This window comes from Piliocolobus tephrosceles, chromosome 5 (assembly GCF_002776525.5).
Source record: "Piliocolobus tephrosceles isolate RC106 chromosome 5, ASM277652v3, whole genome shotgun sequence".
Taxonomy (NCBI): Eukaryota; Metazoa; Chordata; class Mammalia; order Primates; family Cercopithecidae; genus Piliocolobus; species Piliocolobus tephrosceles.
Genome location: NC_045438.1, coordinates 132488608 through 132505521, shown reverse-complemented (window position 1 = coordinate 132505521; position 16914 = coordinate 132488608). Strand labels below are relative to the sequence as shown.

Here is a 16914-nt window from a genome sequence, read left to right as displayed (position 1 = left end):
AGGAGCCGTATGTTTTGCCCCCTGCCCCGCAAATGTGTGCACAACAGGACCCAGCACAACTGCTCCCGTGGAGACAGAGCACGGGAGAAGTATTTTGATCGGCCTCCCACACCCAGGCCAGTGCTACCTTTGGCAGCTCCTGCCCGTCCAATAACTGAAATTCTCCTGGGGTCCTGGAGCTGAGGCTGGCTGGTTATTGTCATTGATAGGTGGCTCAAGGTGTATTCTGGTCTACTGGGACTGGCACTGGGCTTCCTCTGTGAGAACCTCACTTTAGTAACTCCTTTTCTTGGTCACTCATGCACCCATCTTTGTCACTCAGTTGAGGAATGAGACATGGTCAGGATTGGTGGAGAATACAGTTCCCAGGAAGGAGGAGGGCTGGGGCTGAACTTCCAACTCTGCCCCTGAGTTCCGTGGGTTTTTGGCTGGCCAGGGACCCATCTTGCCCTTGGTTTTGCCATCTGTAACTTGGATAATTGGAAACACATCCCTTGGACATTATGGTGAAAGACAAAAGAAGTCATGGATGCATTCCTAGCCCAGTGCTTGGCAAATATTAGTCACAAAATAAGTCTTTGAAGAATGAATATTGAATGAATGCATGAATACGTGAAAAGAAAATTACCTTGAAATAGAAAAGCATAGATAAAGCAGCACTTTCCAAACTCAAGAATGTCCCAGAGAACGAATTAAACTTTATTAAAACAAAAGGCCGGGTGTGGTGGCTCACGCCTGTAATCCCAGCACTTTGGGAGACAGAGGCGGACGGATCACAAGTTCAGGAGATCAAGACCATCCCAGCCAACATGGTGAAACCCCGTCTCTGCTAAAATCCAAAAATTAGCATGGTGGCATGTGTCTGTAGTCCTAGCTACTCGGGAGGCTGAGGCAGGAGAAATGCTTGAACCCGGGAGGCAGAGGTTGCAGTGAACCAAGATTGTACCACTGCACTCCAGCCTGGCGACACAGTGAGACTCCGTCTCAAAAAGAAAAAAAACAAAAAACAAACAAAAACAAAGATGACTGGAATCCAGCCTGGTCTGAGCAATGTTTTCCATGGTAATCGTGAGCTCATCTGCACAAGGACTCGGTATTTCTGCGGGAATTCTGTGTGGCCCCAGCAGTGGAAGGACCCATCTCAGCTAGTCTGCACTGGCTCTGGCCAAACACCCTAGGATTATTGCTGACTTGGGAACACTTTTCATGTTAATTACTCTGTAGGTTGTATCAATTCAAGCTCTAAACCATATGTAATACAGATTTGGGTCTCCCATTTTTATGGGAGACTGTGTTTTTTCACCCAGATCCCTGTGCAGACACAAGCCACTGGCACCTTGCAATACCCCAGCAGCCTTTGGAGGGTGCTAGCTTTAAGCAGAGGTCTCAGTTCACCCAGCCCAAGAATGCAGTCCCTGTCCCTGCCAGTTTCTGGTCTGGTAACAGTCCCCGCAGTTACCACATCATCAGTTTTCCTTCTCATGTCACTGACTTTCAGTTCCCTCTTCATTTCTTCCTTTCTCGTGAGTTCAACCGTGTCTTACAACTTTGTTTTATATTTTATTGAATATTGCGCTTTTTATTGTTATAGTTGTTTTTGTTGTTTGCGACAGGGTCTCTCTCTGTCACCTAGGCTGGAGTGCAGAGGTGCCATCATAGCTCACTGTAACCTCGAATTCCTGGGCTCAAGCGATCCTCCTGCTTCAGCCTCCTGAGTAGTTGGGACTAGAAGCACATGCCACCATGTCCGGCTAATTTTTTAATTTTTTTGTAGAGACAGGGTCTCACTATGTTACCCACACTGGTCTTGAACTCCTGGCCTCAATCGATCCGCCTGCCTCCGGCTCCCACAGTGCTGGGATTACAGGCATGAGCCAAAGCACCTGATCTCTTGTTTCTGAAGCTGGAGAGGTTCCTCTTTAGCTCAGCCCACCATACTACTGGAGCTGGAAGTTCCTTAAGACCTGAATGAGAACCTCCATTTTTTCCTGTTGCAGGTGTGTAGGTGAGTGTGAGTGGGTGTGTACGTGTATATGTTGCCCAGATGTAACTTGGATTTCAGTCCTGGCTGCTGGGTACACTTTCAGAATCAAAATGTCTTCATTAAAAATCACTCCAAAAATTAGTTATCTGAGATGGCAGTGTTTTCTCTAAAAAGGTATTCTGCTCAAATTCACATCCGAGTGTCTTTCGAATAACAGCTATTTACCAAGCACTTAGAATGTGCCAGGTCCCGTGCTAAGTGCTTCATATGCATCATTTACTCTAATCCCCTCACAACCCTATGAAGCAGATACTATATTTATATTCACTTTACAAATGAGGAAACAGGGATTTAGAGAGATTAGATGATTTTCCCAGGTTTATACAACAGAGCCAAGAGTAGTATTTCTCTAAATGTCTACATTCTACATCCTCTCTAATCATGATTTCAGAAATTGCTTTGCAAGCAACGTGACAGCTTTCTTGCTATGCTCCATGGGTCAAGCAATTATTTATACATTGGTTAAGAAAGTGAGATCAGGCGAGGTGCAGTGGTTCACGCCTGTAATCCCAGCACTTTGGGAGGCCAAGGCAAGTGGATCACCTGAGATCAGGAGTTTGAGACTAGCCTGGCCAACATGGTGAAACCCTGTCTCTACTAAAAATACAAAAAATTAGCCAGGCGTGGTGGCAGGCACCTATAATCCCAGCTACTCAGGAGGCTGAGGCAGGAGAATCACTTGAACCCAGGAGGTGGGGAGGTTGCAGTGAGCCAAAATTGTGCCATTGCCCTCCAGCCTGGGCAATAAAAGCAAAACTCTGTTTCAAAAAAAAAAAAAGAAAAAAAGAAAAAAGAAAGAAAGTGAGATCGAATGGCATGACAAATACAAAAGGACTTTTTATACAATATTATGGAGATGGTGTCATTGTGTAGTTGTTGTTGTAACTCCCACTACCATGCTGGACCCAGTATCTTCCATCTCACTCGAAGGAACTTATGCTTTACATGTTTAAACCTCTCCATCCAAATGGGTAAAGATTCATTTCCCCCAAACAATCCCTTGGACTTTTTAGTAGAAGAACATTGAATGGAAGATCTGGTAAAGCTCTGAATGTGTTCGTTACACAGTAGAAACATCTATTTGGAAAACAACTCACGTAGGTGACATATGTTAATCCATCCCTCTGGTATCAGAAGGTGCTAGCTGAGCTCCTGTGAGTGCAAGACACTGTATCCCCAACAGCCTTGCTTGATCTGTGTGTATGTGTGTGTGTTATTTAATTTAATTTAATTTTTTTGAGACAAGAGTCTAGCTCTGTTGCCCAGGCTGGAGTACAGTGGCAAGATCTCAGCTCACTGCAACCTCCACCTCCCAGGTTCAAGCAATTCTCCCGCCTCAGCCTTCTGAGTAGCTAGGATTACAAGCGCCCACCACCATGCCTGGCTAATTTTTGTGTTTTTAGTAGAGACGTGGTTTCACCATCTTGGCCAGGCTGGTCTTGAACCCCAACCTCATGATCCGCCTGCCTCGGCCTCCCAAAGTGCTGGGATTACAGGCGTGAGCCACTGCACCTGACTTGATCTGTTCTGTTTTGTTTTATTTTTGAGACGGAGTCTCGCTCTGTCACCCAGGCTGGAGTGCAGTGGTGCACTCTCCACTCACTGCAAGCTCTGCGCCCCGGGTTCACGCCATTCTCCTGCCTCAGCCTTCCGTGGAGCTGGGGCTACAGGTGCCTGCCACCGTGCCCGGCTAATTTTTTGTATTTTTTTTTTTTAGTAGAGATGGGGTTTCACAGTGTTAGCCAGGATGGTCGATCTGTGTTTTTAAAAATTTTAATAATAAACTTTTTATTTTGGAATAACGTCAGCTTCACAGAAAAGTCGCTAAAATAGTACAAAGTTCTGCATATCCTTCACCCAGTCTCCCCTAGTGTTTAACATCTTACATAACCATGATCCATTTGCCAACACTAAGACATTAATATTGGTACATTCCTATTAACTGTCCTGCAGACTTATTAGAATGTTACCAGTTTTTCTACTAATGTCTCTTTTCTGTCCCAGAATCTAATCCAGGATTCCACACTGCATTTGGTGGATCCATTTTTAAACCCACTCACTTAGTATTAAAATAGCATTGTTTTATTTGCTTCACTTTGGGCTCAAATTCAAGAAAGACAGTTGAGCTCTTTTTCCAGTTCTAGGGGGAAGACAGCCAAACAAATGGTAAATAAACCTCCAGACTTTTTTGGTTCCCCTGAGTTAGGAGTTCACCCTTGAATCCTGTGGGTAACCCAACTCTGTAATCATGAAATCAGCACGTAAGGAAGAATCTCCTCAGTTGGGCGTGATGGTGCACCTGTAGCCCCAGCTACTCAGGAGGCTGAGGCAGGAGGATCACTTGAGCCCAGGAGTTCAAGTCCAGCCTGGGCAATGTAGTGAGACCCTATCTCTAAAAAAAAATAAGAAAGAAAAAACAGAAAAAGAAAGAATCTCCTGCTATGCCCTAACTCAGAGTCTAGTATGCATCCTTATGGGAGCACAAGTTAGAAGCAGGGTTGATAGAGCACACTGCCTGTGGTTTGCCCCATCAGACCTGAAGTCCAGCTGAGTCTTAAGACTAGGGGGTGACTCAGTTCACAGCTGTGGCATCATCCCAGTGTCGCCTTGGTAGTGCAGGGAGAATCTATAGGGCAGGAGAGGCCACAGCCTAGATGGGAGGCAGTATTAATTCCTACCTTGGAGCAGGATCCCAAAAAGACTTCTGGGTCCTCCAAAAAAAAAAAGGGCAGGGGTAATGGCCCTGAATACATGATCATTTCCAGGGAACTTTCTAGATGCATTCCCTCTCTGCCTGTTTCACCTCAGGGTGATCAGTAAGAACCTGCAGTGGGATGTTGGATGTTGTGCCTGAATTCTGGGGGGAAAAACTCATAGTGGGGTAAGGGCTGAGGCCCCAGGCCCTCTACCTGAGGGCTAGCAAAGATACCTTGCTAGGAGCACAGGTGATGAATCAGCGGAAGACACTTCTGTTTCCATGACAACCGGATATAAGCCAGTCTGAACTTTTAAATCCAATTCTTTAGTAAACTCTTAGGGTTAGAAGAAGGTCTATGTGGAGGATTGTTATTATCCATTAAAAACATTATTTTGTTTGGTTTGGTTTGAAGTGCTAAATAGGTCAGAGTTGTTTTGCTGTTGGTGAAAGCCTATAATGCATTCAGGACAGAGAGAAAAATGTGAGTTTTCACATACATTCTCGTTCTATTTCTGCAAACAGAAACTGTGTGACCTAGGTCCCAGGGTATGTCCCTCCTTTATCCATCCATCCATCTAACCAACCATCCAACCATCCATCCACTCATCCATCCATCCAGCCGATATTTATTGAGCCTCACCTTTTTCCTGGGCAGGATTTCTTACCTGTAAAATGTGAGAATTCGTTGGGACTCCTATTTCTGACCTAGGATCCCAGAATCTTAGGAGTCTCAGGGCAGTGTTTTGGGGGCTACCTTCCTAGGGAGGGTGGGGTGATGGGACAGAGTCTCAGAACAGCCTCAACCTAGAACAGCCACATTTTTTGTTGTTTTATATATTGAGTTTCCACTTAAGATTTCTTTTGAACAAAGGCTCCCTAACTGAAAACTCACTGCCCCAAAGGGTCTCTGTAAACCTTCCAGTAGTGGCACTGTAGCTTCAAGCCAAACTGTTTTTCAATCAATACCCCTGCAGTGTAGGGCATAGAAATAAAATGGTAAATAAACCAGGGTCACTGCTCCTCGGAGGCTGGCTGTCACTGTGAAAATAAACTGAGATAACAGGTGGGAAAGCCTGCTTAGGGAAACGATTGTTGTTAAGATGATAACAATTATTATTATTACGTTGGGGTCGGATATTCAAGATATACCCACAGGAAAATACAGATTACAATTCAGTCTGCAATTAGGGACCAGATAGGAGCAGCCAGTTCTCAGGTGCTCCATGCTGGGATTCTGAGCATTCGTCGGCGCCTCCCCAGGGGCTGCGGCGCCGCCTGCTCCCCGCGCGCCCACCACGCAGAGCTGCTCTGGGAGCAGGGCAGGCGGCGGCGCCTGACAGTGATTGGCTGAACCGGAGGTTGTTGCTAGGCTACCAGCGTGCCCTGAGCCTGGGGCCCCGCAGTCCCATCCTCTGTGGCGGATCCATCCCTCACTGCAGACCTAATTGCGGCCCCCTGTGAACGGCATCCTCAGCAGCTTAAATTATCAGCCCCAAGAGCCCGTCTTTCTATGATTTTTCATTTAGCAAGAGGCCACATGGAGATGGGGAAGAGAAGCCTTCTGTTTTCATCCTCTGGGTCATCTTGAATAGCGACTTCTCTCTCTGGGCCTCAGTATCCCGCTTCAGGTCTAGAGTTCGTTCATTTATGCATTATTCATGCCTGCGTGCATGTTTCTTAAGTGCCGACCGTATTCCAGGCACTATATTGAGTGCTAGAGACAAAGGAATGAACAAGACAGAGACCATCCTTCCCCTCGTGTAGGGGGGAGCATTATCCACCTAAACAAATAAACACATGTACAATTATCCCTTTTCTTCCCCTTTGATGATTTTTCTAGCCCCTCTTTCCCCCTACTATATCTGTAGGATCCCCCAAGTTGACAGGAGAGGGAGTGTTCTCCCAGTCAGGCCTACACTATTCTGAAACTGGGGCGCACCCTCTCGCTCCACGCTCGTATTTTGCTCTTGTGATTCCACACTTGAGCCTGACCACAGCTTGATAAGGATGTGGGGGCTGGGATCACTGTCTTCTGTTCAGATGAGTAGGCTGAGAGTCCGAAACATCCAAATGACCTTGTCACATAAGGAATGATTGCCATACCCAATGTTTGAGCATTTGCTGTATGCAGGCACTTTAAAAGCTGTCTGCCTTTTCATAATCCAGTAAGGTAGGTATTCTTAGACTAATTTTACAGGCAACAAAGTTGAGGATGAAAGATGTTATTTAAGTGGCCAGTGATGATCTAGATAGCATGTGGTGAAGCTGGGATTTGAACCAAATCTGCCTGGCTCCAAAGCCTAAGCTCTTTCCAAGAAATGGATGTGGTCACGGAAAGACTCTCTGATCAGCTGGGCACAGTGGCTCATGCCTGTAACCCCTGCACTTTGGGAGGCTGAGGTGGGAGGATTGCTTGAGCTAGGGAGTTTGAGACCAGCCTGAGCAACAGGGCTAGAGACCCTGTTTCTACAAAATAAAAAGAATTATCCGGTATGGTGGCACACGCCTGTAGTTCCAGCTACTCAGGAGGCTGAGGTGGGAGGATGCTTTGAGGAGCCTGGGCAACAGAGTGAGACCCTGTCTCTAAAAAAAAATTTAAATTAAACTAAAAAAAGAAAGACTCTCTGAGTGGCTGAAACTTGGAAATATAGCTTCCAAGTGCCCTTCAAAAATCTCCCGGTCTCAACATCTTTTACATTTTATTTTTTAGAGGCAGGGTCTCACTCTGTCATCCAGGCTGGAGTGCAGTGGTGCAATCATGGCTTACTGCAGCCTCGACCTCCCGGACTCAAGTGATCTTCCCACCTCAGCCTCCTAAGTAGCTGGGACGACAGCAGCATGCCACCATGCCTGGCTAATTTTATTATTATTATTATTATTATTATTATTATTATTATTATTGTAAAGACAGGGGTCTTGCTATGTCGCCAGAGCTGGTCTCAAACTCCTGGGCTCAAGTGATCCTCCCATCTCACCTTCCCAATGTGCTGGGATTACAGGCATGAACCACCATACCCAGCATTGACCCAGCATCTTATTTATTTATTTTTCTTGGCACATTAGACTCATAAAACCTGGTGCGCTGACCACACTAATCAATATTGTTAACTCTGCTGCCTATGCATCTATCTGGGATGATCTTGCCTTCAAGCTTTTATTGGATAATTAAGTCAAGTAGCTCTTCCTTGGGGGCATCTCCATTGCTCTCAGGTTTTTGTATTCCTTTGTTCACATACTGAGAGGCTTGATGGGCATAGAGTATGGCCCATCTCTGCCCTGGAGGAATTTCCAGCCCTCAGGGGAGGTTTCTGAAGACCTTCCTATGGGCAAAGCTCAGTGATAGGCTATTGTCAGAGAAGGAGGAGAACTAGATTTGCCCTCAGAGAAACCCCTCCTCTGAGCAGAAGTGGATGTGCCTAGGGTGGGCTGAGGGGTGGGAACAGTCAACCTTGAGTACCCTGATCAGGACACACTGGGTCTGCGGTGCTGCTTCTAATAATCTTGTTGTGGTTAGTATGGGACTCTGTGTCTCAGAGCCTGGCAGCATGCAGCTCGGAAGGAGGCCTTTAAATGGGAGAAAGTGCTGGAAAATATGGTAATACATAAAGAAGTAAGCTAAATTTATCCCCTCTCTCAGCACCCAGCAATTGCTGTGCTTAACACTTAACTTTCTACCAGCATAGATTTGTTTAACCAGCTTAGTTGCTGGGCGAGAGAGAAAGGAGAGAGATAGACAGAGACAGAGACAAAGAGAGACACAGAGAAAGACAGTCAGAGACTTTGAAGACAGACAGGAACACGCGAACATACACACCCACCCCCCTACACACACACCTGGAGAGAACTAAGAAGATGCAGAGCTGACAGTATCTTTCGGTGTGTGGCTTCAGCCAGCAGCAGCAGAGCTAGACTGAGAGAATCAGACAACTTCCTGCCCTCTTCCTCCCAGGCTACATGACTGGCTAGAGCATTGCTAATTTCCAGATAGCACCATTTTCCGATGTCAGTACTTTGGAATGTCGACACTGCTTCCATTATTTTGTCCAATATTTTGTTCCTGTCACCCACTCCCACCACTGAATAGGTGAGTTGACTGTAGATGAATAATATACTAAAGCTACCATTAAAGTAAGCATTATAAGACTTTAAATATGCATGCCTTTGACCTAGCATTCTCACTTCTAGGAATTTATCCTAAGGAAAATAAGTATATGGATAAAGAAGCTAGCATGCGATTGTTCATTGCATCATTTATTTAGAAAAGCAATGAAACAAACTAAATAGCCAACCACTCTTGGTTTCCTGATCAATAAGTAATGGTATAACCTTACAACAGCTTTCCATACTGCTTTTAATATTAGAGTATAGGCTGGGTGCAGTGGTTCATGCCTATAATCCCAGCACTTTGGGAGACCAAAGTGGGAGGATTGCTTGAGACCAGGAGTTCAAGACCAGCCTGGGCAACATAATGAGACCCTATTTTTACAAAAATAAAAAAATTAGCTGGGTGTGGTGGCACATGCCTGTAATCCCAGCTACTCAGGAGGCCGAGGTGAGAGGATTGCTTGAGACAGGCATTCCAGGGTGCAGTGAGCTATCATGGTGTCCAGTTTGGGTGACAGAACAAAACTTTATTTGAAAAAACAAATTCAGTTATAAATGAATATTTGTTGACCTGGAAAAACACTCACAACAGATTAGGTGAAAGAAGCAAATTACAAATAGTATGTATGGTATGACCCTTTATAAGTATGAATAAAAATAAAATATGTAGTTTAAGGAGACAGACCAAATGTTAGTCACTAGGAGGAGGGATTCCAAGACATTTTAATTTTTTTTTCTGCTTATCTGCATTTTTAAAAGTTTTTCCATAACGAGCATGTCTGATTTTTGTAATAAGAACAAATTTCCTTGCTTCCCTCCCAGGGGTGGCTTCTGCTGGGAGATCAGGCGTTCCTGGCTCCCAGGAATCATGGGAAAAGCCATTGACCCTTGCAAGGTGTTAAGCTGCTAAGAATTCCCTGCCCCAGCTTGACTCCCCATCCTAGCTGGTCTTATGGGCGAGACCTCAGTGATCCAACACCTTGGTATCCAAATGAGCAGTTGCTGCATCACCTGTGAGTGGGTTAGCTTCTGCCCTCCCTTGAGGGCAGACACTGTTTACCACTGTTGACACATGGTAAGTCTAACCTTACTAAAACTGTAGGGCCTTTCTGCCTCCCAGGAGCACCCTCTCCTGTAGGAGGGTGACAGCTATGATGCTCCATTGCTCAGGGTGGTCCCTACTACACATAAACAGGTGTAATTCCGAAGGTTGAAAAAAAAAAAAAAAAAAAGGCTGTCACCATGGCAACCCAGGCTTGCTCAGCCTCTTCATTCCTGAGATCAGTCCAAATCCCAGGGGAAGAAGGTGGGGTATGGAGTCAGAAAAATCACTGCCTGGCTGCCTGACCTCAGGCAAGACACTTAGCTTTTCTCTGTGTGAGTTTCTGCATCTGTAAAATGGTGCTGAAGCTTCTTATCTTACCTCCAGGACTGGGGTGAATAATCTGTGAACTGTAAAATACAAGAGGAGTAGAGCATCCTTAATTTTGGCTTGTCCCTAAATTGCCATGTGACTTTGGGCAAATCACTTAACCGCTCTGTGTCTCAGCTGCTCTGTTTATAAATAGGCGAGTAAGGCACACTGATTACTTCCCAGATGTATTGCGAGGTGCCTGTGAGAATCCCAGAATCTCAAAACTGGAAGGAATCTTAGCCCTATCACTCATGCAGGAATCTTTTTGATAAACTCTCTGACAGAGGTACTTATCCAGCCTCTGCCTGGTTACCTCCCATGGCAGAAAACTCATGACCACACAGCTTCCCTTGTAGCCATTGCTACATGACACTAACTATAAGAAAGTTCTTCCCTATAGCGTATTATAGCACGTTTTACAAATAAATGTTGTTTAAAAAAGCAATCCTTTCCAGAGCTATTTTCACTCCTGATTTTCCCAAATGCTTGCACCGGGTAGAGATGAGCAGTGGTCAGCAAAAAGCAGGTGTGGGCTCAGCTCCAGAAGAAGCTTTTGGCTTAGCGTAGTAGAAGGAGCCCAGGCTCCGGGGTCACACAACCTAGGTTGAAAGGCTAACTTTATCCACTTACTCACTGGCTGACGCTGACCCTGGGAAAGTTATATTGCCTATCTGAGCCTCAGTTTCCTGATCAGTAAAAGGAAGATAGAAATACCCACCTCCTAGTATTGCTGTGGGAATTAAGCAAGTTATCACTTCTTATTAAGCTGACAACACAGACTTCCCTGGTGGGATTCTGGGGACTTGGGGTGGGGAACATTACACCCTCTTCTGCCACCCTGAATAGCACATCTGCCCTCTGAGCTCATGGCACAGGCGAGCTTTACATACTCCATATCTCAGGGTCATCTCCCTCTCAAACCTGGCCCAGGGCCATAAAGGAAAGATGACGCAATGGTTTCAAGACAAAGTTCACCTCCTCCACGCGATTCACCGGCCCAAGGCCAGCACCCCTCCCTGCCCACAGACTCAATGGGCACTAAGCGAGTATCCCAGGGCATCACTTGGGAACAACTTCCAACTGCACCAGTGTTTTCATAGGAATCTCATACAGGATCCCAGAAATGTGGTCTGGCAGTGGACTTCCAGGCAGAGTGACAAGGAGTTGCGGAAAGCTATTTGGGGTTGGCTAAAGTGTTCCTTTAGCTGTTGATAAGAAGGTGTCTGTCACGTAGCGACTCCTGGACAAAGGTCAGGACACCTGGGTCCAGCTCCACCGTCGTCTAGCTCTGGGCTCTCTGGAGCCAGCGACTTCCTTCCTCAGGGTCTTGCTTTCCTCATGTGCAGGACAGCAGGCCGATTCCTGGGGCTTTCCCAGCTCCCGAATTCTAGGTTTCCCCATTTGTTGGATGAGTTGGAGAAACCACCCTAGACCTCCCTTGGCCCCTGGCCACTGGGTGGCGCCGACCACCCCCTCTTCTCTGCTTCCTTCGCAGATGAGTACCTCAGAGTCCTCAATGTGGGTGTGGCCGAGGTGAAGAAATCCTTCCTGGGGCCCTTGTCCCCATCCTGCAAGATGGTGCAGATGATGAGGCAGTTTCTGTACCAGGTCCTGCCCGAGGACTCCTACAAGGTCACCACGGGAAAGCTCCATGTGAGCCTCACCCGCTTCACGGATGGGGAGAGTGTGGTGGTTTCAGAGTTCACGTCCAAGGAGGAGCTCATTGAGGCAAGGGGGCTGCGCTGGGAGGGAGGGCCAAAGAGGGGGCGTGGGAGGGCTGCTCCTGCTCTCTCTCGACCGCCCAGCCCGATGCCTCACCCATCTGCCTCACTTCCCTGGTCCTTCCCTTGCTTCATGCCCCCAGTGTCTCCCTGTGCAAGGTGCAGTGTTAGATGAGATGGACACAGAAGCCTAGGACATACCAGGCTTGACCACCACCTTCAATGCTTCAGCCTTCGCATCCGTCCTGCCCGGCCCTCTGCGCTAAGCCTAGAGCTTCACAGAGGCCCAGGTGTGACCTGCAGAGGGCCCGGGGCTCTTTCAGGGCCTTCCAGGCTGGGCTGCCTTGTGTCCTCCCTGAATTACTCCCAGTTTGTGAGAACAGTCAGGGGAGGCAGGCCCCCATGTCCCCTTTCTGCCTCCTCACTTCTAGTGGCCCTTGATAAGGGATTGAATAGCTACCAAATCAGTTATCGCTTAGAAAAGTGCATGCTAATCCTGAGTGCACTGCCCTCAGCTCATTAATATGAACTTTAGTTATGAACAATGATTGCTGGAGAGGGCTGCAGATAGGTCCCATTGTCTTTCGGGACAAAGGGGTTAAAGCTGCATGGCCTCCACCCCACATCTCCACTCTCCTTCCTTCCCCACATACAGGGCCTTTGCCTCCCCATCTGCATCCCATACTGGCCTGGCAGTAATCCTGGGGATGAGGGATTAATAGGCAGTGTGCAAGGACACCTCCTCCACTCCTAATGGCCCCCGGGGTTTATCAGCAGCCGGCTCTTCCAGATCTGCCTCCTCATGTCCACTCCCGTTCCGACTTCATCGCCCACTGCTGCAGTTTTCTCTCCCTGGCCCTCTCCCCCACCTTCCATTCCTACCATGCCAACCCTAGCAAACCACACACAAGCCAGACCTCTGGGCCTTCGCACCTGCTGAAACCCACTCCCTCCTGCTAGGGCACTTGCCTTCATCCCCTCCCACCCTGCCTGCACCCCTCTTGTGGAGCCACGGTGCCCATGCTCACCTCCACCAAGCCCCTGTCACCCCACTGCACCGTCACCCACTTGCTCACTCCCCCTTGTAGGGCATTCCCAAGGGCGGGCCTCTCAGCCTCCTTTGCTGACACACATTAGTGGTTGTCGAATCCCACTGGGTTCATGAAAGTTCAGCATCAGAAGGAACCCTGAAGCTATTGAGGACCCTGTCCCGCTTTAATGCTGGGATGTCAGGGCCAGACGGACCAAGTAGGTTACCAAGGACCCCATTAGTGAGAACCAGGCCAGGAATTGAACTCGGAGCTTTGCTTCCCAATGTGGCACCTTCACTTAGGATTTAAGGAGGTCCGGGCTGGTGGTGGATGGCCCAGCGGCTGATAGACTAGCCGTCCCCACCCCGCCCCTGGGCCTCCGGCATCTCAGCCCTGTTCTCTCCATACAGGCCCTATACTGCAGCTGCTTCGTCCCTGTGTACTGCGGCCTCATCCCCCCGACTTACCGTGGTGTGGTGAGTGCTCCAGCATGGTGACAAGTGAACTGGGATCCAGGGGACCTCGGGTCCCTGTGACTCACACCTGGGGGAGCAGGGGGTGGTCTCAGAATGCAGTGGGAGGACCTAGAGTTGGAGAATTTCTCGTGTTGTTACTCAGAATTCCCATTGTAGATGGCGTTCTGGGCCTTTAAGATGAACTTCTCCAGCTGGGGTGGGCTCCTCTCTGGATCCGCCTACCCACTGCCGAGCCCAGCAAATCAAGGTTCCGTAGGCTTGGCAGGCTTTCACAGACTTCTCGGAACAGAGGAGCTGGACCCCGAAGCGCTGGGACCTGGAACCTCAAATGATGAGGATGTTTTCTGAGGCCCTCTAGGCCAGGGCCTTACAGACTTTCATGTGCCCGTGAATCACTCGGGGTCTCGTAAAACTAGGCAAATTCTGATCCAGGCAGTCCGGGGCAGGGCCTGAGGATCCGCCCCTAACCAGCCTCAGGTGCTGCCTATGCTGCTGGTGGGTGGGCCACACTCTGAGTAGTGATGGTCTAGCTCATGCCCCTTCCTCATTTTATATGCAGAGAAAGTTAGGGCCAGAGACTAGGATTCAGGTAGTTGATGGAGCCCGTATTGCACATCAGCCAGCCTGAGAGTTAGAGTCTCAGTATTTGTCGTCCTTCATTCATAGGTGAGAAAACAGAAGCCCCAGAAAGGACAGGGCTCATGGGTGAACAGGTGGTGGGGCTGTGGCAGAGGGGCACGTCTCCTGCTTTACCCAGAGTATGGGTCCCCTGCACACAGAGCCCTGGGAGCCCCAGTCTCAGCGCCTCTAAGATAGTGGAGGGAGGATCAGTGCAGGACAGAGCACCGGGCTGGGAGTCCAGAGGCCAGTGCGGACTCACCAAGTGACCAGGGGCACACCACACACCCACCAGGACCTCCATCTCCAGGCTTATCCCGAAGGGTCTTCTGGACCTTCCTTGATGGGCCCTTGAAACTGGTACCATGTCCCATGGGCCATTTCGATGTACTCCGAGTGGGGCTGAGAACTCTGGCCCCAGGTGAGCATTTCTCACTCTGCCCTACACAGAGGTACATTGATGGGGGCTTCACAGGCATGCAGCCCTGCGCCTTCTGGACCGACGCCATCACCATCTCCACCTTCAGTGGGCAGCAGGACATCTGTCCCCGGGACTGCCCCGCCATCTTCCACGACTTCCGCATGTTCAACTGCTCCTTCCAGTTCTCCCTGGAGAACATTGCCAGGATGACCCACGCATTGTTCCCCCCGGACCTGGTGGTGAGAGGCAGGAGGGGTCTGGGGAGTAGGGGAAAGTACCAGGGACTAGGGGTGGGGTTAGAGAGCCACTGGGGCCCACTCAAGTTCCATCTGAGGCTCCTCCCCTCAAATGATCCCTTAAATTTCCTCCTAGACCTGCCTACTGGCCTTGCTTCTAACTAGCTATGTGACCTTGAACAAGTGCCTTAAGCTCTTCCGGCTTCAATATTCTTCCCTGTAAAGCGAGATGATGTCAGAAGTGCTGATAGAAATATTAACTGAACCCTTCCACTCAGACAGTTCATGTACCAAAGCAAGGGTCGGCAAACTGCAGCCCACGGGCCATATCCAGCCTATGGCTTGTTTTTGTACAGCCTGTGAGCTAGGAAAGGGGTTTCCATTTTTAGAGAGTTATGGGGGAAAAAAAGAAGAAAAAGAAAAAGAACATTAGGCAGAGATTGCATGTGGCCAGCAAAGCCCAAAATAAGTATTTACTATCTGGCCCTTTACAGAAAAGGCTTTGTGGGCAATATCTCACGTAATCCTCTAGCATCCTCTGTGACCAATATTATTGCTGTCCCCATTTTGTAGATGAAGAAATTGAGGCTGTGAGAGGTGAGAGCAACACAGCCAATAAGGGGCAGCCCAGAGACCTGAACTCAGGTTCCAAACTTTGCTCTTCATATGGCCCCGATGCACCTCGTCTGGTTCTGCCATGAGCACCCAACACTTTCCTGCCCAGGGGAGGCTGAGGATCCACCATGAATAGTGTCACTCATGAACACAGCATCACTGGGGCGTGTGACCAGGAATTGCTCCCCAATTCTTCTTAGCAGATAGTGAGGGATGGGACACTGGATGGGTACGTTTTGAAAAGTCCATCAAATAAAGTTCAAGAGCAATGGGAGTAGCAGCCCTGGATCGGGGGAACTGTGGCTCCCTTCATCACCGCAGCCTTGGTTATTCTCCTGGTGCCCCCGCCCCCAGATCCTGCACGATTACTACTACCGAGGGTACGAGGATGCAGTTTTGTACTTGAGGCGACTGAGTAAGTACCGGTGGGGCCCCAGACAAGGGCAGTGTTGGAGGGTAGGGACAGTTCAAACAGTAGAAGGGCTGAGTGGAGGGGTATTCCCCCCAAATTTGTGACCTGGAGATGCCCTTCACCTGGGAGAGCTGGAAATGGGGGTGGGGATCTAACAGGCTGCATTTTCTAGCCCAGACTGCTGGGTCTAGAAAATAGGATCTCCATGTAAACGGGGCTTTGGGGTTAACTAAGGGCACAGTGTCTAGGACAGTTGTACGTGTTTGTTTATGAACGTAAAAACTCTATTTAGGAAATCCAGAGTTCAGATCTCCCTGGAGAATTCCATTTTCATGTCATTTCATTCTCTTCCACTTTATTCTCTTTCCAGTAAAATAGCATTATTAAGGTAGAACTGGATGTCACTAGTTTATATTTGTGTAAGACTCTGACCAGCAAATCACAGAGAAGAGCCTTTGCCCTGTGTAGGTTTGCAATGGTGGTCCCTCCACCTATATATTCTCTGTGCTTTATCAGGGTGGAAGAAACAATTCCAATGAGATGTCTTTTATGGGCTAACTCCATGGCAAACATCTTTGTTACAAGAAATGAACAGGACTGGATGTGGTGGCTCATGCCTGTAATCTCAGCACTTTAGGAAGCCAAGGCAGGAGGATCACTTGAGCCCAGGAATTTGAGACCAGCCTGGGCAATTGTGAGACTCCCATCTCTACATGAAATTAAACAATTAACTGGGCATGGTGGCACATGCTTATAGCCCCAGCTACTTGAGGTCAAGGTGGTAGCGAGCCATGACTGCACCACTGCACTCCACTCTGGGAGACAGAGTGAGACCCTATCTTTTTTTTTTTTTTTTTTTTTGAGAAGGAGTCTCACTCTGTCGCCCAGGCTGGAGTGCAGTAGCCGGATCTCAGCTCACTGCAAGCTCCGCCTCCCGGGTTTACGCCATTCTCCTGCCTCAGCCTCCCGAGTAGCTGGGACTACAGGCGCCCGCCACCATGCCCAGGTAGTTTTTTGTATTTTTTTAGTAGAGACGGAGTTTCCCCGTGGTAGCCAGGATGGTCTCGATCTCCTGACCTCATGATCTGCCCGTCTCGGCCTCCCAAAGTGCTGGGATTACAGGC

General features: G+C 48.5%; 1 protein-coding gene across 2 annotated transcripts in view; it reads left to right on the top strand.

The window, feature by feature from the left end:
- PNPLA1 (patatin like phospholipase domain containing 1) overlaps positions 1 to 16914 on the top strand; it is a 46136-nt gene that overhangs the window by 9132 nt on the left and 20090 nt on the right. Inside the window, exons 2-5 of one of the 2 annotated variants that reach the window (XM_023212471.2) lie at positions 11756 to 11988; positions 13423 to 13488; positions 14557 to 14766; positions 15733 to 15793. In XM_023212471.2, coding sequence (XP_023068239.2) covers positions 11756 to 11988; positions 13423 to 13488; positions 14557 to 14766; positions 15733 to 15793 — 570 coding nt within the window. Of the gene's footprint in view, positions 1 to 11755; positions 11989 to 13422; positions 13489 to 14532; positions 14767 to 15732; positions 15794 to 16914 lie in introns of those variants that run through there. The other variant, XM_023212472.1, reaches the window with a different exon arrangement.